The sequence below is a fragment of the Acanthochromis polyacanthus genome, chromosome 12 (genome assembly GCF_021347895.1).
Source record: "Acanthochromis polyacanthus isolate Apoly-LR-REF ecotype Palm Island chromosome 12, KAUST_Apoly_ChrSc, whole genome shotgun sequence".
Taxonomy (NCBI): Eukaryota; Metazoa; Chordata; class Actinopteri; family Pomacentridae; genus Acanthochromis; species Acanthochromis polyacanthus.
Window position 1 is genome coordinate 32,273,294 of NC_067124.1, and position 21,918 is coordinate 32,295,211.

Consider the following 21,918-nt stretch of genomic DNA (forward strand, 5'->3'; position numbering starts at 1 on the left):
TAGATTTTATAGTTGACTTTACTTCTCATTTGAATGCATCAACTCAAATTTCTTAAGAAAAGTAACATCTTCAGGTTGCCAAAAGAATATTCATCTTCTCAATGTCTGTACAAGGTACTGTTCTTTATCAAAAAAAAATGCAACCCTTAGCAAACACAGGAAGAAAATAAACTGAAAATTTTAAAATTATACATAATACAAGAACAGCCATATCATAGAAAATAGCAATGATTAAAATGACCACTGTACTTTACATACTGTCAACAAAACTGCCTAAACCCTATCTCAAAATATATGTCAAACATCAAAATGATCTTAACTGATCAGTCTTTATCCAAATCATGTCAGTATCCTGCGATGCTCAATCTGTATTGAAACAGTAACAAACCGCTTTTGTCACAGATTTACAAACACTGTCAAGAAACTAAATGGCTAATTTCTTGTATACAAATCCCAAAATTTCAACTAAATACATATACAGTCAATAAAAATTCTGAAGGTGCTCTGTCATAGTGACACAAGCCAAGCGCTTTCTAAATAAGCAGCGACGGCAAAAAAAAAAAAAATACAAAGTGGATGTAAATTTTAACAGAAGTGGAGGTACACAGTCGGATGTAAGGCATGAAAGGAGTTTCAAGATATTTTAGTTACAGCTATCCAAAGGGAAGATAAGGTGTAAGGTATGTAAGAGCTATTACTGAGAGGACCCAGCATGAGTCTGTTGATGTTCCTCCAGTAAGTGAGGAAAAGCAAAGGCTTTGTCACATTCTGTGCATTCATAAACAACCTCACCAACATGACTTTCTTGGTGCTGCTTAAGAAAAGACCACTGGCTGAAGGATTTGTAGCACATGTCACAGCGGTATTCTCCAACTTGTTTCTCAGCGTGCACTCTCATATGCAAAGATAGTTCTAGTGCTGTACTGAAGCGTTGGATGCACTGAGGACATCTGATCGTGTTCTCGGTCAACTGAGCTGCATTTGCAGCTTTTTCACTGTGCCTGCGCTGGTGCTTGTAGAGGTACCGCTTCTTGGCAAATGTTTTCCCACAAATGTCACATGAGAATGGCTTCCCATTCAAATGTTCCTCATTCTGATGCTCCAGCAAGCCACTTTTGGAGGAGAACTGCATTGAGCAAATAGGGCAATAGAAGAAATCCTCTCCCATAACATCAACCTCCTCCTCCTCTCCTGTTGCACGATAATAAGCAGAACTCGATGTCTTCGCTGAGGGGTTTAAGTATTTGGTCTCTAATATTGCCTGCTGCTGATGGGAACAATGGTGCTGATTGTAAGCTTCAGCCCCCAAAAAGCACAGACCACATTGTGTGCACTCATATTCAGAAGGTGCTATCTGATGATGCTGCTGTTTAAGCTGACTTCCAGAAGGAGATGCTATTTTGTCATGATCTAATGCACCATCAGGGTGGGTGGGAAAATGAATAATCAGTTCGGTGGCAGAGGCAAAACAGCGATGGCACACTGGACATATGAAACTGAGCAAGGATCCTCCATCACCTGCTGCAGTACCACCATGGCTCCTAAGATGGCTGAGGAAGTGCTGAGAGGAGGAAAAACTGCTGTTGCACAGGTTACATGGATATTCGCGATTCGACCATGATGGCTGATGGGTGTTCCTGTGCTTTTTCAGGTGAGACGCATGAAGGAAATGCTGATTGCAGTCTGTGCAAGAGTATGGTCGCTCTTTTGCTTCCATGCAGCCATGCTCCGAGAGCTCTTCCGGGTCTCTGAAACGCACATTACACACGCCGCAGCGATATTTAAGTTCTGAGGTGAATACAAATGAGCTTTCAGAGGCTGCAGCTGACTTTTCATGTTCTCCCCTTGACACTGAAGGTGGAAGACCTGAAGTGGAGTGGCATTTCCGATGCTCAGCCCGACCACTCTTGGATTGAAACACACGGTTGCATATATCGCATGGGAAGTTCTCCTCTCGGTGGGCCGACATGTGTTCTGTGAGCTGTGTGGGTGCCGTGAAACTGAGGTGACACTTGGGGCACCGGTATGGGCGATTCCTGCCGTGAGAATGCTTGTGTTTCCGCAGTGCGAACAGAGAGACAAAACCCCTGCCGCACATTTGACACTGGAATTCAGAGTTGTGCATTCGCTGATGTTGCTGCAGCTGGGACGCCTGGACAAAACATTTGCCACATTCTGCACATTCGTGTGGCTTTACACCCACATGACACAGCTGATGATCTTCGAGACTCTCTGACGTTGAGAACGTCTTGCCGCACACGTGGCATGGGAAGTAGGGCGCAGAGTCCGAGTCGCTGTCCTCACTGCCGTTGTTTTCGTCCTCATCGCTTTCACCAGCTTGACTACTGGAGTGTTGTTCACTGCTGCTCTTCTCCAGCGCGGCATCCCTTTGCTCTTTGTGATGCCATTTTTTATAGTGTCTTGACAATGATTTTTTGATCGGATAGGATTTGCTGCAGAATTTGCAACTGAACACATCATCTTCATGTTCGTCCCGGTAATGGCTGCATAAAGCTGGTCTCGTCAAAAACCGCAGATTACACAGTCGGCAAACATAAGGCCTACTTGGGTCGTGACAGCTTTTGTGACTTTCCATTTCGGATATGGTGTCAAACTTCGCAGAGCAGCTTGGACAAGGGAAAGCTGGACCACTTCCATGTACCCTCATGTGTTTTTCAAGACTTGCTTGATTAGAGCACACTCGGCCACACTTGCTGCATGTGTTGCGCTTTTTCTGTTGCTCCTCTCTTCCGTGGTCCTCAAGGTGACTAATGAGCATTAAGCCATCTGTGAAGCTCTTATCACATTCTGAGCACTGATACTGCACAGTTTTCTTCTCTTTGCTTGAGCTGCTTTGCTCCTGATTTTCTTCAGAGCTTTGAGAGTAATCGTCTTCTGCCTCATCTTTGCAGGAGAAGTTGGTCTGTAAAACCCCAGTGCCTGTTGTATTCGAGCCTTCCTTAAAAACAAGAACAGATTCATTCAGCGCAAAATCAATCTCTCCTGTCAGACGGCCTTCCAACTCTTGGTTTGTAAAACATCCGTTCCTACATTTTCTGTAGTGATTCCGGAGAAGAGTTTTATTCCAGAAACCCCTATTGCATAATTTACAGTTATGGGGGCGACCCACTGCATGTGTGCGCAGATGACCAGCTAGTCCAGCTTTATTTAGAAAAGACATATTGCAGTCTTGGCAGAAAAATGTTTTAGAGGGTTCACTCTGAAAAGCTGCACCTAGATTGCAGATTACATTAGCACCAACACTGCGCTCTTCATCGCAACTCTTATCTGAAGGTTCTTCTTTGATATTTGGAATATTAGCCAGGAGTTGTTGTAGGGGGGCAGCTGACACTGGGGGAGCCATTGTTTCCACTTTGTGTGCATTCAAAAAATGTTCTTGAAGCTGTGAAAACAGCAAAAAACGGGAACCGCAGTATGCACAAGAAAAGCCTTTTGGTGTGCTATCAGAAGTTGAACGTTTGCTTTCTGTTGGCGGCGATGAACTTGGTGGTGAGGTGCAGCCTTTTTTGTGATTTTCAAGCTTGTCCTGAGAGAAAAATCCTCCACATCTGTCACAGAGAACTGTGCTTCGTCGTTGTTTCTTGAGGCATTTTGGATAATGACGCTTCACATAATCCTTCCTAATGAATCTCATACCACAGTAATCACAGGAATATGGCTTTTCTCCTGTGTGTAGGCGGACATGCACGTTTAATTGCCAGCTGTTTGCAAAAGCGCGGGGACAATAACTGCAAACATACTTCAACTTTTTGTGAAAAAAAGGCTGGACCCTCTGTATAATTCTATTTTTCATCCTTTCAAGCGGTTTTGGAAAATTTTCTGCTGGTGGATCAGTTTTTGGCAGCTGAGAAGCATCTATTTCATCTGAGGGCTTTTTGCACTTGTAGCTCTTCTTGTGCTTTTTCAGAGATCTTTCATGAGAAAACGATGAGCCACAGCGGGTGCACTTGAATAACTTTGGAGCATGGAACATGGAGAAATGCCTAGAAAGTTTAGACTTAGCTGAGAAGCTTCTTGAACAGACTTCACACTCAAATGTCTCCTCTTTTTGAGCGGGCTGGCTGCCAAACCTATTCTGCCAACCTTTGCCAACATCGTCTAAACTGATTTTGGGAATGCGAACTTCCAGACGCGTTTTTTTACCTCTGCAGCGAGCCTGATGCACTTTCAGGTGATCGTACCTTGAAAAGCAGCTGTCACAGGCTTTACAGCGATATGGCTTCACTTCATTGTGCGTCAAAATGTGAGCTCTCAGGGATCGCAATTTCATAAAAGATTTGGTGCAGAATTTGCACTTGAACTCCTCATCATCTGCTTTGGACTTTTGCGCTGTCTCTCTACGAGTGGGCATGCTTTCCTGTTTTGTTTCAGTGTCACTTGGGACATCTGGTGACCCCTCTTTGTGTACATCATCACAGACAGCTTCATGCTGCACACGCATTGAGTGACTTGCAAATCTGTCTCCACAGTGCATACATGCATAGGGTTGCACGCCCGTATGTGAAACAAGATGTCTCGAGAGTAATGATGGGTACCTGAACTTCTGTGGACATTCAGGGCATTGAAGCTTAAACATATCGGTTGCATTAGAATTCAAAGGCTTTCTATGGGCCATCTTGCTTGTCTGTGAAGTGCTGTTACTGACATCTTTTTTAGCGGGTGGTAAGCTGGAGTCAGATTTCTTAGTGTTCTCACAGTCGTTTCGATGCCTCGCTATTGCATTAATTCCAAAGTACTGTCCACACATTGTGCACAAATGCAAGGAGTTAGCCGTGTGGGCACGGTGATGATTTTTCATACGGTCTTTTTTACTAAATGTCCGTGGACAGTAGGAGCAATGGTAGCGATTCTTTGTCTGGTTGTTGGACTCCACTGTGACATGAGTCTGATGAGACAAACACTTCTCACTGTGAAGTTTAAGGAATATGTCTTGGTGAAACCGTTTTCCACAGTTGGTGCACAAAAAAGGTTTGCCTCCAGTATGTCTGACCATGTGGCGCAGCAGAGAACGACGACTACTTAAATTACGTTTGCAGAATGGACACTGGTTTGAAGAGGGCCCAGATATGTGTGTAAGGCAGTGTCTTCGCAGTAGATGGTCATCAAGAAAGACTTCTTTACATAAGGAACACTGCAGCTGCTCTGGTCTTTCCTCCATTTCCACAGATTCCAAGGACTGCTGTGGCTTTAAAGGTTCTTTATTTTCAAGCTGAGGAGGTGCCTCGTTTTCCCTATTTTTGTGAGTCTTCACATGTCTAAGGAGATATGCAGGATGTGGGAACTGCATGGGACAATCTGGGCATTTAAGCATTCCCCTTTTAAGATGTGTGCTTCTGTGCTGGATCAGTTCTCCAATGTTTGAAAGAATCTTTTTGCAGACAGTGCACTGTATCCTCCTCTGGTGAACAACTTTATGGCCAAGCAGATGGGCATGTTTCTTGAATCCCCTTTTACATTCCAGACAGCGGTATGGTCTTGCACCACGGTGACCACGTTCATGTTTCTTCAGTGTCTGTGCGTCGCTGAAAGATTTTCCACAGAAATGACAGCTCCGGCAAGGGGCACCATTTTCCTCAGGTGCTTTCAGGTCATCCTTGCTCTCTTCCGTCTTTGTGCTGCTTGAACTTTCTTGCATTGGCATGACGGAGAGAGCTGAATTCCTATACTTGAACATTTTCCCAGTAAGTTTAAACACCTCATGTTTCTTCATATGTCTGTACTTTCCAGAAGCATGACGAAAAATTGCCGGACAGAGATTGCATTTGTAACGTGGCATAAATTTAAAAGTTTTCAGAGGTGGAGGGGCCATTTTTTTCTGTTCATTCTCCTTTGACTGTGTTTTCTGTACAGGCTCTTTTGATTGTGTCTTCTCCACAGGTTCCTTTGACAGTGTTTTCTGCTCATGCTCCTTTGTTTTTTGTCGGTCAGCCATTTGCCTTGATTGTGTGATCTCTTTAGAGAGTCGATTAATATTATCGCGAAGGCAAGTTACTTTAATGTGTCTGTATCGGTTGGATGTTAAAGTGAAGGTCGCATGGCACAATGGACACTGATATTTTCCACCAACTTTTTGCTTGCCACCATATATTGCCTCTTTGACACAGAAACGTAAATGTCGAGACCGGTTGTAGGAATATTTGAAAAGCCGTGGACAAAGAGGACATTTGTGTTTTCCTCTTATTTTCTTCTCTACTTCTTCATCTTTCACACTACTAACACTGGTGGCATCTGATGCAACTGTCACACTCTTTCCAGCGTGCATGTTGGAATGGTGCTTTTTAGCTCTCTGAACAGAGCTTTTGACACAAACACCCCATATATGTGTCTTGGAGATGTCAAAAAGCTTGACGTAACATTTTGGCATATTGGCAGATGAATCGCTCAGCACCTCATCCTTAAGTGATGGTGTTTTAATTGTGATATCAGCATCAGAATTTGCAGCAGGAAGTTTGGATGGCTTGCATCTACCAGGTACGCTCTTATGCCTGTACAAGGTGCTACTCTGGGCAAAATATATGCCACATGCATCACACCTAAATGGCGTTTTACCAGTGTGAGTCCGCATATGCTGGATATAATGAATTATTTTGGAAAATCTCAGTCTGCATTTGATGCATTTGTGGCGGCCTTGGCGATTTCTTTCCTTCTTTACGGCAGAGTTAGAAGACGACCGGGGCCTTTTTTTGATCACAGTACACAAATGTTTTTCAGCTTGTTCATTCTTCATCACATAGACATTGCAAGTCTTGCAAAACTGAAAATTGTGCACTGAATGGCAGCAGTGGTGGTGTTCAATCAGACGATCCATATTGTAGGTTGTGTGTTGGCAAACTGCGCAATGATATGAGTGACTCATTCCATTTGTTGACTCCAAGTTCTTCAATGTTACAACAGGTTGCAGCTTTTTTCTCATTTCCACAGAGGATTCAAGATGAGATCCTTGTCCTTCTGAATCTGTGTCAGCTCTGGCAAACGTCGTTTCCTTAAATTGACTTGAGATGAGCTTAGTTTCATCAGTGTCACATGAAGAGTCTTCTCTTGACAAAGGTTCACCATACAGCATGCCAGACATCCAGTGGTCCTCTGCAGTGTCCAACTCTTCAAATGACCCTCTTGCATTTTCAGCAACATCTCTTGCAAGAATTGGTGGTTCTTGGGCCACTGGAATTGTCCATCCCTTTTCTGAACAAGAGTTGATATCTGTCTCTGAGGTACTAGGCTGTAAGCAAGATTCAAAACTACTAGAAACCTCCAACTTTGTGCCGTCACTATTCGCAGCATGGCTACTGCATTGTGGATCTGTAGAGGACGTTGTACTGATCCCCTCTTCCTTTTCTAGACAGGGAGAGATTTCTGTGTTTGAGCTGTCTGGATGTAAGCTGTATTGTGGATGAATAGCAGCATCTTGCTTGTTCTTGTCACTAGTGTCTATAGAAAGACCGTCACCAGTGACAGTGGGACCACCACCATCCTTATCTGGAGTTAAAGTTTCACTTGTCTTCTTGGCTGCATTTGTAAATTCTTTATCAAGATGGGGATTCATATCAGTGCTGTCTGACTTTAAGTGGGACTCTATATCACTGGCTGCATCTTGTTTGTTTTTGTCGTTAGTATCTATAGAATCACTGGTGTCGCCTGGGACACTACAATCTGGATCTGGATGACATACAGTAGTTGTCTGCCCTGCTGCACTGGTTGACTCTTTATCTAGACAGACAGACATTTCTTTGCTGAGGCTTTCTGATTGCAAGAAGGGTTCTGAAAGGCATGCAACACCGGGATTGCTCACATGACTATCAGTCATCTCAGCATGGCTTCTACAAACATTGTCCTGGGCTACACTTTCAGACTGATTTTCAAGAAATTGCAAACTGGATTCTGCATCACAACTACTGCTCCTCAAGGTACTTGTGCATTCTCCCAATTCATTAGTAGTATCTTTAGAACTGGATGCCTTCTTAGTTGGTGAGTCACAAGACTGAGAGGTATTTGTCTGAATTTCTTTATCCTGACAGTCGGTTTCCATGTTTTCATCTTGACCACTTGTGGAATTGGAAATTGAGGAGTCTTGCTCAACACTAAACGATTCCCGCTCTTTCTCTTCATCTAAATTATCTTTGTCTTTGTTAGATGTAGTGATATTTGGAACACTTGAAGGGATGTGCTCCTCCTGATTGGGTCCATTTGGGTCCTTATCTTCAGTTAAGTTTTCATAGCTACTTATTGAAATGTCGGAATATTTACCCTCAGTAAGATCTCTTTCCACATTCTCCTTTTCTTTATGATCTTGACAACCATCACGATCTTTTCTATTATGTACAGTCTCATTTTCTGAGGTTGTCACCGTGTATGAGGTAGTTGAAGACTCATCTTGTACTGCACAAGATTCAACAGTTTTCTCTGGACTTTCCATCTTTTCTTGTACACATTCAACTATGGTTTCTCCTGACTTCCCATTTGACGGTGAAATTGCATTAGACTCTGATACGTTAGGGCACAGACTCTCAGTTGGAAAGGTCATGGTTCCAGTCTGATTAAAAAACCATTCTGATGAGCTGTGTTTTGGAGGAACATCAGTTTTCGGTTTTGGAAATAATTGACTTGCCATAAATTTACAAGAAGGTCTTATTTCACTAGTATCTGTATCTGAGCAGCTGCTGACATCTGAGTAGTTCTCAAGAAATGATGTACCAAGCATTCCGCAGTCTTGTTTAATCCCTTGTAAATCTGCTGCAAAAGATGAAGGAAAAGATTCCGATCCACTTAATCCATCGATGGCAAAATCTGTGATGTCACCATTTCCACAGCTTTGCAAGTAATCTTTTTCCATTTGTCCTCCATCAGCTTGCCACTGCGTTTCACTGCAGTATCTCTGATAAACACAGTCTGAACTTGAATTTGCAATAGTGGGATTTGAGCTATAGTTTGTAGTAAAGTTTGAGTTTGATACAGGAGCTTCATGCGAAGTCGCTATACCAGAGAAGTCATTGTGTCCAATGAAGTTCTCAATATGCTGGGAAATAGCTCCATCTGACTCTGATGTCCTTGGATCCGATGATAGAGGTGGGAGGTCATGGTAGTATGAATCCCACCCATGAGCCATTCTCTGCAGGAACTGGAAACCCTGGTTTTTTGTTCCCAATTCTGGAAACACAGACACACAGAATAACTAGAGATAAACTACAGAAACTATTGCACAAAAAAAGTGTATACAAAAATGGTAAAGAAAATCCTCACCTTTTTTGGACACAAAAGGACTATCCGGGATGATATGGGTTACATCTGATTGGAAACCTGTGTGTAAAAAAAAAAAAGAAAAAAGAAATCTATTGTTATTACTCTTAACATTTTACAACCCTCAGAAAACTCATGTCTACAAATGCAAATAGAAAGTCATCTGACATTGAGGTCTGTTGTAAATTTACTTTTGAATTAATAAAATAGGTACCTCTGCCTATCAATCTACACTTAACAATCCATACTGCTTGAATTGTTTTCCAGATTTATTGAAAATGAAAAACTGACATCCTTGGGGTACGTCTACAACTTGACGGAAGTCAACCTGTGACAGAGAGGGGACATTGTATAGAAAACGCCTTATTCGTGTATATCACATGGCACAATTCACACTGTATGTCAACACAAAACCTAGCCTTTAGGTCCAAAGAACTCTCCGCTGTTTGGGAATTCTTCAGGTTAACCGAAGACAAAACGAAGTCAAAATTTGGATCCAGGAGACCAGACGAACGGATCCGAATATTCAGGTCGTCTCCGGCACAAGCCGCCGCCGCACCTCCGTCGGACGTTAGGGGGTGGAATGAATATTCGGATACTCGTCTTTAATAGGGCCCGAATATTCGGAGGCCAGAAACCACTATTCGGGCCAGCCCTACAATCCACAACGTAGGAGGCCCTTGGATAAGCCTATGTCCTCTGTAGAAGGAACAAAGCCTGAGGAAGCTGTGCCTTTCTCCCTCTGCCAACATTTCAGGACTGTATGTTTGCCAGATCAGGTGGAATTCTTCCAAGTGTACTCAGACAAGAAATTTAATAATATACACTTGATTACACTAACCGAAAAACCATACCCTCATATTATTAGCATATGACCAGCACTGACAAAGGTGAGAGTATCTACTGGTACCTTAAAGATATACAGTGGGTACGGAAAGTATTCAGACCCCTTGAAATTTTTCACTCTCTGTGTCATTGCAGCCATTTGCCAAAATCAAAAAAAGTTCATTTTATTTCTCATTAATGTACACTCAGCACCCCATCTTGACAGAAAAAAACAGAAATGTAGAAATTTTTGCAAATTTATGAAAAAGAAAAACTAAAATATCACATGGTCCCAAGTATTCAGACCCTGTGCTCAGTATTGAGTAGAAGCACCCTTTTCAGCTAGTACAGCCATGAGTCTTCTTGGGAATGATGCAACAAGTTTTTCACACCTGGATTTGGGGATCCTCTGCCATTCTTCCCTGCAGATCCTCTCCAGTTCTGTCAGGTTGGATGGTGAACGTTGGTGGACAGCCATTTTGAGGTCTCTCCAGAGATGCTCAATTGGGTTTAGATCAGGGCTCTGGCTGGGCCAGTCAAGAACGGTCACAGAGTTGTTCTGAAGCCACTCCTTTGTTATTTTAGCTGTGTGCGAAGGGTCATTGTCCTGTTGAAAGGTGAACCTTCGGCCCAGTCTGAGGTCCTGAGCACTCTGGAAGAAGTTTTCCTCCAGGACATCTCTGTACTTGGCCGCATTCATCCTTCCTTCAATTGCAACCAGTCGTCCTGTCCCTGCAGGTGAAAAACACCCCCACAACATGATGCTCCCACCACCATGTTTCACTGTAGGGATTGTATTGGACAGGTGATGAGCAGTGCCTGGTTTTCTCCACACATATCGCTTAGAATTAACACCAAAAAGTTCAATCTTGGTCTCATCAGACCAGAGAATCTTATTTCTCATAGTCTGGGAGTCCATGTGTTTTTTGGCAAATTCTATGTGGGCTTTCATGTGTCTTGCACTGAGGAGAGGCTTCCGTTGGGCCACTCTGCCGTAAAGTCCCAACTGGTGGAGGGCTGCAGTGATAGTTGACTTTGTGGAACTTTCTCCTATCTCCCGACTGCATCTGTGGAGCTCAGCCACAGTGATCTTTGGGTTCTTCTTTACCTCTCTCACCAAGGCTATTCTCCCATGATTGCTCAGTTTGGCTGGACGGCCAGGTCTAGGAAGAGTTGTGGTCATCACAAACTTCTTCCATTTGAGGATTATGGAGGCCACTGAGCTCTTAGGAACCTTGAGTGCTGCAGAAATTCTTTTGTAACCTTGGCCAGATCTGTGACTTGCCACAATTCTGTCTCTGAGCTCCTTGGGCAGTTCCTTCGACCTCATGATTCTCATTTGCTCTGACATGCACTGTGAGCTGTAAGGTCTTATATAGACAGGTGTGTGCCTTTCCTAATCAAGTCCAATCAGCTTAATTAAACACAGCTGGACTCCAATAAAGAAGCAGAACCATCTCGAGGAGGATCAGAAGAAATGGACAGCGTGTGAGTTAATATGAATGTCGCTGCAAAGGGTCTGAATACTTAGGACCATGTGATATTTCAGTTTTTCTTTTTTAATACATTTGCAAAAATTCCTACGTTTGTTTTTTTTTCTGTCAAGATGGGGTGCTGAGTGTACATTAATGAGAAATAAAATGAACTTTTTCGATTTTGGCAAATGGCTGCAATGACACAGAGAGTGAAAAATTTCAAGGGGTCTGAATACTTTCCGTACCCACTGTATATATACACAATGTTTTTGGTGTTTTTTGTAATACTAGTAGTAGTCGCTATCAGGCATTTCAAATATACACATAATTGTAGTTTTTTTTCAGTCAAGCAAGTTTCTCAAATACAAAAAGAAAACAAGAACACACTCGCAAATTTATTTTAAAACTTCTGTTCCTGGTGCTGCAATGTTTGCAGTCATCTAATTCTTGCCGAAATTAATCCTGGTTGTCTGTGGAAAGGGAAAAATGCTTTCATATCATTACAATTTAAGTGAATTTTATCTTTACAAAACTATTGAATAGTCTTCTCTGTCTGTTGCTCCAGACAAGTCATATGTCTGTCAAGTGGTTAAAATTGTGATCCGTATGCAAGGTGTCTACGCATGCTTGGTTTACAGATCTTGACGACCTGATTGCAATCTAGCCTGAGAATGAACATTTCAATAATGCAGGTAACAAGATACCTCTGGGCACCCTGGTAGCTCAGGTAACATCATCAGGCACACTCCCAAATCCTTAAGGGAGTGGCCTGGGTATACCTCTAGTCTGGGCCTTTTGCTGCATGTCACAAAACCGGTGTGTAGCTGAAAATGAAAGGCAGAGTTGAAAGATGGGTGTGGTCCTACCCATAAGTAACGAATAGCAAGTAACAGTGTAGTATTGATAACTGAGTACTCATGGACTGAAAAGTCAGCATGTTGACATTTTGTGGGTGTTTTGCATTGTTGCCTTTATAGCTTGCTGACAGAAGTTTATGGCGGTCACTGAGAAAATATACCTGAGTGGCAGAACTCCAAACTGTGGCCAAAATGGTAGAATTTGCAACTATTAGGTTCACTTGGCCAGCAAGGCTAACTACCATGTGAATTATTGTACTCCAGAGTAGTACTTTTTCTTCTTCGTGGACTCAGTCTGTAAATTCCTACCTGCCATAGCCCAGTCTGATGTGTGAAACTATCCGTTGCGCTTTTCCCATGTCCCAAAGATAAAGCTATTTCTATAGTTGATAATTTCAAAAAAGGAAATGAAAAGCAACAGGAGGAAGGTGGTGGAGAGAGACAGGGAGATGCCAACTGAGCCAGTGAAGAAGACAAAGTGCAAGTTCAACCACTTCAACTGCAGTACTTGGACATCATAATTTATTGAATATGCTTCCCTTCTTTCACAGTAGTTTCTGGTCACACCCCCATCTGAGTTTTTGTCCTACAGTAGCGAGGTGAAGAATCAAGGCTTTTCTGTGCAGAGCCACGTAGCCACATGTGAAGCATTTAGGGAAAATCTGTAAATCGTAGTAGCCATCAATAAGTAGATGCTCAGCAAGTAAAGACTGTAGCCGGTGCTTAGTCTTGGGGTGATACCAAACAATTTCAGGGGCTCACAGAACACAACTAAGTTTTGCTATGCACAGATTCCAATCTGATCAAGCATCTGCGCAATGTGCCAAACAATTAGGATCCACACAAGCTCCATCCTACGAATCACAGGACCCAACAGATCCACTGCCAGTACCTCAATACCACACACTAACGCAACCAGTGGTTCTGTATATATGGCACAACAAGTCATTGTGCCACAAAGGGGATCTACACAACATGAGGAAGGTGGTTTTAATGGTGTAGCTGCTCATTGCTCATTCAAACTATTCCAGCAGTTTCTCTCCTATGAAATAGGACAGTGTGGGATCTGATCGGCATTGTTTCTTGTGTTACCAGAAACACCCGTATTTCTGGGACATCATCCAGGGAATACAAAATGTCCAACTCAAAATGTTACTTCAAAAACCACAACCTAAAAGGCAATCAACCCTCCACCGCTGAGTCTTTGAAACAGAAATAGCTCTAGTCATTCAGGATTTCCAGCATAATGTAGAAGAACAGAAAGCATGAGAAAGACTCGAGTGCATTTGATTTACATGTGTGCAGCTACGATCTTGAGCAAAAAAGCAGAAGTAAGCACTATGCAGGCTCTCCAGTAGCAGACATGTCCCTGCGAATCAAGCCAGCTGCTAAAGCTCCAAGCACTGCCTATGGTTTTACCACACATGCCAGTGCTTGCTAATTTGCCAACATAAATGATCTGAGAAATGCCCCTTAATCATCTGAAAGTGCCATTTCATCTAAACAACAGGCATTTAACCTTAACTAGTACTTTAACTATTAGTAATGCTATTTTTTTAAACCATACTAGGCCATATTTTTTGACAAATTGCTTTATCTGCACATCATTCAACTAAGAAGAGCACCTGGTTGCCTGTCTCAAGATCTCCATACGTGTGTCATCGTTAAGTTACTACTGCTTTTTAGCTCCACTACCTTATCCATACCGAACAGGAAAAATAAGTGACAGAGCCCAAACAAATGTGACACCAATGAACCAGCCAAAGAGAAACAAAGAGAATCGCAACAGAATAGTCCTACTTCATGCTAATCTTACAGACAAACGGTTGTGAAGGCCAACATAAAATCTCATGTCTGCCTCACAACAGGCACAAAATGGTGGGGTACCAGGCAACAATAGCGACTGTATTCCCTCCAGGTGTGCCACTGCTGTTGTACTGTGCATACTACGTCAGTGCAATACATTGCTGGCACACGAAAAGACACAGATCTGTATGCATTCATTGTTCACATCCAGCACTGCCTCCTCCTCCTTCATTCTCTTCCTCCTCTGACTCCTACAATGGATACCTCCCACCAACCATGTCAGTCTTCACACCACTGCACACCTTAGTGAGAGATGGGATATCAGCAAAGCCACAACCCCAACAGATTTAAATTTGGTTTTCATCAAAGCATCAGTTATGTTAGAGTATGATTTGCTTGAATTTGGGTGACATGCACAAGAAAATATTAACTCATTCGCTGCCACTGACATCTATAGACGTCAATTAAAATCCGAACATTCGCTGCCAATGACGTCTATAGACGTCAATCATGTTTTTTGACTGGGGGGGCTGCAGGATAGTCTGTCGGAGCTTGTTGGTGAAAATCCTGGAGTTTTGGAACATGAGAGTGTTGCGGTGGGCCAAAAGAATGACAAAGACAGTGACCATGGTGGGGCGACAGCAAAAAGTGCCGTTGCCAACAGCCGCTGGCGATCAAAGTCGCGCTAGGTTTCGGTTTCGCCACCACCGCTCTCTTGAGCTCATCTGACGAAGCCGAGTCACATGAGTTTAGAGCGAGCACACATACACACACACACATCTAAAAATAGATTGTTTATATTTTGTAAGATGTATTGTTCTGAACCAAAATGTTGACTTGTGCTGTTTGTTTGTAAATAAATGATTTAGCTAACAAAAGGTTAAAAAGTTGACCTCAAAATGCTTTTTCCGAGTTGTTTTTGTTGTTTCATATAAGTAAACAACTGTTCAGTTGTGTGGGATGTCACTAAACCAAAAAATATTGGCATCAAAGTGACTGCTCTGATTGATGTGCCTCTCTGCACAAAAAGCTCGTCATCTTTGTTTTTTGGTCAAAAACAGGTGTTTTTGCTGAAACGACCCTATGTTCTGCTGCCGATAACTTCAGAACCAAAAATGCTAGAAACAAACTTTTTTTCCTGATGAAAGAAGAGAATCTACCCTTTCTTTCGATAGTTTCAATGTTTATGTAGTCTTAAAACTTGATATTCTGTAGATCTTGAAAAATCTGTCAAAATTCTTAAAAACTGGCAGTAGGGGGCTCTTTGCTCTGAAAACAGCTGGCAGCCAATGAGTTAAAAATGGAATTGTAATGGAAATACACTATTTAAGTCTTAACATAATGAGAAAATGATTCAAATACATGCTATATATGTTATGGCACAGTCACAACTTCACACGAGAATTATGATTCTGAATCATCTCACAAAAGCCAAAAATAAATTTTTAATGAGTATAAGAACATTATGTTGTTCAGCTTCAGCAAACAGCTAGGGTTACACTTTCCACCTTAACTACATGATTTTCTGCATGTATATCAGTCATGCTGCTCCACCCAACACCACAACAAATTTCTCTACTGCAATATGTTAAAATGGCCAACATAACACATTGCATTTAACACAGAGTCCAACCAAAGCATGACTGGGAACATCCAAACAGAATTTTAGCGCTACGCAGCAGTAAATAGAAGCAGTAAGAAGGCTCCAGACCTCAATCAAAATGGTCACGTAACCTTTTTTTGAGCGTGTGCTAGTTAAAATGTCCCATGGTCATACTGTGCGAGGGATTGATGATCATGAGGCTGATCTGGTGGTCCTTCTGTCAGCACAGGGAGCAACTGCATAAGTTGTTGTGGTTGGAAATCGTACTATTTCTTCCACCTTGACCAAGTCTCTTCATGCCTCAAATGTAAAATTGTCAATTTCACCGTTACCGTCTACAGTCACTTAAGATTATGTTTTTAAAAACCCAGATAGTAGAGTGGAGGAGGAGGAGGTTGGAGGAGGAAGAGAGATCTGACACACCTAGTGACAGAAAGTGTTATGGTGCAGGCAGAGCGATCTCGACTAAGTCAGAAGACAAAGCAGCCCACACATTCAATCTTGATGGCTCAAATTTTAACAGCAATCACAATTTTGACAATATAAACATCATCGACTATGGTATTGACATTTTAAATTCGATCCGCTTGTAGTCCACTTATAGAAAACTCTGCTTATAGAAAACAGTAGGGGTGATAAAATCCACTCGGTTTCAACGCTCTTTTCCAACAAATTTTTGGTCAGACACCAGCCAGAGCTGTGACACTGCAGTTGCCATGTTGAGTCTACCAGAGCCTGCATGTGAGGCATTTAGGGTAAAATGTAATATCGACCAATAAGCAGCAAGAGTTTAGCCTGTGCCCAGTTTATGACAGATGTCAAGAGGACTAACGACAAAATAAACATTTTCAGATTAAACTATTACAAATATCAAGTCTTGTATCACTGAAAGCAAATGCAACACAACCCCTATTCATCAGCATGCATGGTGGATAAATAGCTGTGGCAATGCTGAACCAAAATAAAGTGGTGGAGTGGGTTGACCAAATCATTTGATGGTGCGACCAACCAAGACAGTTGGCAGCACCAGTGTGACCAGTGGAAAAGTTAGTCTGGAGCCCTGAGTAAGGAACCAAACATGATAAGAAAACTTCCCAATGATTATAATACCACCAAAGAAAAGCCACCCTTTACTAACTTTAATTCCCAGATCATCCTTAAGTGCAGCTTGCATGTACAAACATTTTACTGCACCTTTATTACTCATTACAAGCATTTACATAATGTGTTAAGAAATTTCCAATGGGTATGGGAACTGACAACAAATGGCAGCGTAACCTAAAGGAAAAAGCTAGGTGAACTCGTGAAACTCGTAAAAAAAAAAAGTGAGTCTCGAGCCCTGGGGCCTCATTTATAAAGCTTGCGTACGCACAAAACAGGGCTAGAAAGTGGCGTACGCCACTTTCTATGCAAAGGTTGCGATTTATAAAAACAAACTTGGCGTGAGAATGTGCGCACCGGTGCGCCAACCTTGATTCTTGATGCTTGCGTACGCACAAAACAGGGCTAGAAAGTGGCGTAAATCACAACCTTTGCGTAGAAAGTGGCGTACGCTGTGTACGTTCTGATTTCTAAAAACAAACTTGGCGTGAGAATGTGCGCACCGGTGCGCCAACTTTGATGCTTGCTTAAGCACATTTTGGAGGCAGAGAGAATGGCAGTGCCGGAGGGTGAAGTGGTGAATTGAAGCCGGATTGATCTCAAACCTTTATCGTCATCACATATTAGACTTGTAGAGTCGGATAATCATAAACCCTCATTGTTGTAGATGTTCCTATAGTGCGCCATTCGGCCTACGGCTGTATTTGCAGAACTATGTTCATATATCAAACTTCCACCTTCAAATGATATAATAGAGTGGTGAGTGGCACTGATTGATTACTAATTTGGAATAGGCCTGTGACAATCAGTCCAATTGCTGATCAAGCGGATAAATAGCAGGTGACAGTCGTGCGTAATGTGGCACAATGGATGCGCTGGCATTGCTGGAAGATCACGTTAAGAATGGAGAGAGATTTTAGGGATAACGGGGATTTCCTGGACGATGACTGGCTAATAAGCCGATTCAGATTCCCTAGAGCAGTACTCTTGGATCTATGTGCTGAACTGGGCCATCTTAGACAGACCCACCCGCCGAAACCACGCCATCCCAGTATGGACACAGGAGCTGACGACTCGGGGGTTTCTGGCAACACCGGCTCCTTCCAGCGTTAAGTGGCCGACAGGTATGTGTTTTATATGAAAAATATATGCGGTTACATTTGTTGTCTAAATCCTATCTGGGTCTGATATACAGTTACATGATGTCCTTTCGGTCTGAGATATCACAACCATCCCTCACCGCAATAATGCCAGCTGTTTTGGACGACATTATAAACATGACCAGTCAATACATCAGGTGTCCTTACACTGTGGGTGAACAGGCCAACATTAAACGGCAATTTGCAGCGATGTCCAGTTTCCCAAATGTAATCGGCGTAACTGACTGCACTCATGTTGCTGTAAGGGCGCCGAGTGAAAATGAATTTGTCTATGTGAACCGAAAAAATGTACATTCAATCAGTGTACAAATTATTTGTACATTGGACATGGTCATAACAAATTTAGCGGCAGGGTGGCATGGGTCAACACATGATTCATTCATCCTGACGCACAGCAGTGAAAAGACTGCCGGCCGGCGCTGCGTAAAATGCCGTGGATCAGCAGCTTATTTATATACAGCTACATTCATGAGTTACTTTGCATTGACCATTCATGGTAAAATGTGGGTGTGTTGTGGGCGGGATGTGAGGTGGATCCACCTGTACAATCTTCCAGCTGGTGTGTGATTTATCAAGAAATTGCGTGCAGCTGTGCTTACGCACAGTTTTATAAATCAGGGGCAAAGGGCATACGTCCATTTCAGATTTTCAGCGTACGCAAACTTTTAGTATGGATTCTACGCAATGTTTTATAAATGAGGCCCCTGGTCCTTATCAAGACACCAACCTGTTTCACCTCAGGTCAGAGAGAACTGGGTCTAGAGGTTTTGCGGTCCTGGATCAGTCTGCTGCTGATCACCTGAGCAACACAACTGTCTAATAATATGACACAGTGGAGGGTTTACCTGATGACAACTCACAGCTACACATTCTGGAAACATAAACCTGAAGATGGACTGATTTATTTTACTGGTTATATCAAGCATGCACAGGAAAGTGACATTTTATGGGGCAGGTCCTTTCCCTTCATTTTGACCATGTACAAAGGTTTCGACGCCTGAAAATAACGCTCGGGTTCAGCTGACCTAATTTAGGACAAATGTGTTGAAATAACAAATAATGATGCAATCTGCATGACTGGAAAACCCCTTAAGGTGGTGAGGTATATTCCAGAAGAAGGAAACATGTTCCCAGGCACATTCAAAGATGTACTAAACAATAGAATTTGTGTTTAACGTGATGATATAGACTTCATTTATCACCTTATGACAGACTGATCAATAGTCTGAGTGAGCGCTACAGACAAGTGACATTTTAAAGGAAAAAAAAACAAGAAAAAAAGTCATCACAACAGCTTCAACAAGCCTCCAACAGTGATTCTGCAAGTATCTACAAGTCTATTAGACAGAGATGAAATATCATTCTTCCAAAATAAATTCCCCAATTTGGCGTTTACACATGTGGACAAAATTGTTGGTACCCCTCAGTTAAAGAAGGAAAAACCCACAATTCTCACTGAAATCACTTGAAACTCACAAAAGTAACAATAAATAAAAATTTATTGAAAATTAAATAATCAAAAACAGCCATTACTTTTGAATTGTTGATTAACATAATTATTTAAAAAAACAAACTAATGAAACAGGCCTGGACAAAAATGATGGTACCTCTATAAAAGATTGAAAACTATTTGACCAGAGTGACATGATTAACTCAGGTGTGTCATTTAATTGACATCACAGGTGTTTCCAAACTCATAATCAGTCAGTCTGCCTATTTAAAGGGAGACAAGTAGTCACCCTGCTGTTTGGTGAAAAGGTGTGTACCACACTGAACATGGACAACAGAAAGCGAAGGAGAGAATTGTCCCAGGACATCCGAAAAAAAATGATAGACAAACATCTTAAAGGTAAAGGCTATAAGACCATCTCTAAACAGCTTGAAGTTCCTGTGACAACAGTGGCTCATATTATTCAGAAGTTCAAGACCCACGGGACAGTAGCCAACCTCCCTGGACGTGGCCGCAAGAGGAAAATTGATGACAAATTGAAGAGACGGATCGTTGGAATTGTATCCAAAGAGCCCAGAGCAACCTCCAAAGAAATTAAAGGTGAACTCCAAGGCCAAGGTACATCAGTGTCAGATCGCACCATTCGTCGTTGTTTGAGCCAAAGTGGACTTCATGGGAGACGACCAAGGAGGACACCACTGCTGAAAAAAACTCATAAAAAAGCCAGACTGGAATTTGCAAAAATGCATGTTGACAAGCCACAAAGCTTCTGGGAGAATGTCCTTTGGACAGATGAGACCAAACTGGAGCTTTTTGGTAAGGCACATCAACTCTATGTTCATAGACTCAAAAACCAAGCATACGAAGAAAAGAACACTGTCCCTACGGTGAAACATGGAGGAGGCTCAGTAATGTTTTGGGGCTGCTTTGCTGCATCTGGCACAGGGTGTCTTGAAAGTGTGCAAGGTACGATGAAATCTGAAGACTATCAAGGCATTCTGGAGAGAAATGTGCTGCCTAGTGTCAGAAAGCTTGGTCTCAGTCGCAGGTCATGGGTCTTCCAACAGGACAACGATCCAAAACACACAGCCAAAAACACCCAAGAATGGCTGAGAGAAAAGCGTTGGACTATTCTAAAGTGGCCTTCTATGAGCCCAGATCTGAATCCCATTGAACATATGTGGAAGGAGCTGAAACATGCCATTTGGAGAAGACACCCATCAAACCTGAGACAACTGGAGCTGTTTGCTCATGAGGAGTGGGCCAAAATACCTGTTGACAGCTGCAGAACGCTCATTGACAAATACAGAAATCGTTTAATTGCAGCGATTGCCTCAAAAGGTTGTGCAACAAAATATTAAGTTATGGGTACCATCATTTTTGTCCAGCCCTATTTCATTAGTTTGTTTTTTTAAATAATTATGTTAATCAACAATTCAAAAGTGATGGCTGATTTTGATTATTTAATTTTCAATAAATTTTTATTTATTGTTACTTTTGTGAGTTTCAAGTGATTTCAGTGAGAATTGTGGGTTTTTCCTTCTTTAACTGAGGGGTACCAACAATTTTGTCCACGTGTGTATATGATAGCAGGGGAAAATGCCATCTAGCACGAGACTCTAAAATCTCCCACACTTGTTTAACTGGGTTGAGATCTGGTGACCACCTCACGGTTCACAAAATTTCCCCCCTAAACCCATTCACTGACCCCTGTGCCCTATGTAGGAGGGCTCAATGATCTGGGGTAAAGAATTATTTGCAATTTTTCTGACAGACACTGCAACTGGATTTGCAATATTTTCCTTTTATGACACCTTTCAATGGAATAAGCACTATATGCATATGAGGCCCCATCAAATATACAACCGTCGCACCAGAAGGGTGGCATGAATTTGTAGAACCAATGACAATATAAACCCACTTCAGACACACTACATATCATACATCCTAAACTGCAGCCTTGGACATTTGCTAATTACAATGTGTCAAACCATGATTGTTTTTGGATTTGAAATCAATTACTTTCTCCGATTATTACTGAGGTGATCACTCAGTACAACTTTGCATTGATTTGCAGACATTGTTTCCTCTGAAGGGACTTGTGGGCCCAAATCACGCCAGCAAAATGCCCTCCATTGTATGACAGAGTCAAACCTGTTCACTGGAAAAGTTTAGGTTTCATTTTTCCTAAAACTTGTCACCTGCCTATATACATGCATAAGAAAGCAAGCACTATGCATATCACTTTCCACTGTGTCTAGCAAACTGTAGCATACAGCAAAACTCACTGAGTACTGTGACAGGGGTGCAGTCATTATTTTTCTAAAAGATGCAAAAATCTGAAATACAACCAGCAAAAATAACCTCTCCTAGCTTAAGCCAAAGC

At 42.2% G+C, this 21,918-nt stretch overlaps 1 protein-coding gene across 1 annotated transcript in view; it reads right to left on the reverse strand.

Moving 5' to 3' along the window:
• Window positions 1-21,918, reverse strand: part of znf1035 (zinc finger protein 1035) — a 23,385-nt gene continuing 1,467 nt past the window's right edge. The window contains exons 2-3 of the mRNA XM_022209989.2: window positions 9,259-9,315; window positions 1-9,165 (exon numbers count right to left, since the gene is read on the reverse strand). Coding sequence (XP_022065681.1) covers window positions 695-9,124 — 8,430 coding nt within the window. The 5' untranslated portion in view covers window positions 9,125-9,165; window positions 9,259-9,315 and the 3' untranslated portion in view covers window positions 1-694. The remainder of the gene's footprint in view (window positions 9,166-9,258; window positions 9,316-21,918) is intronic.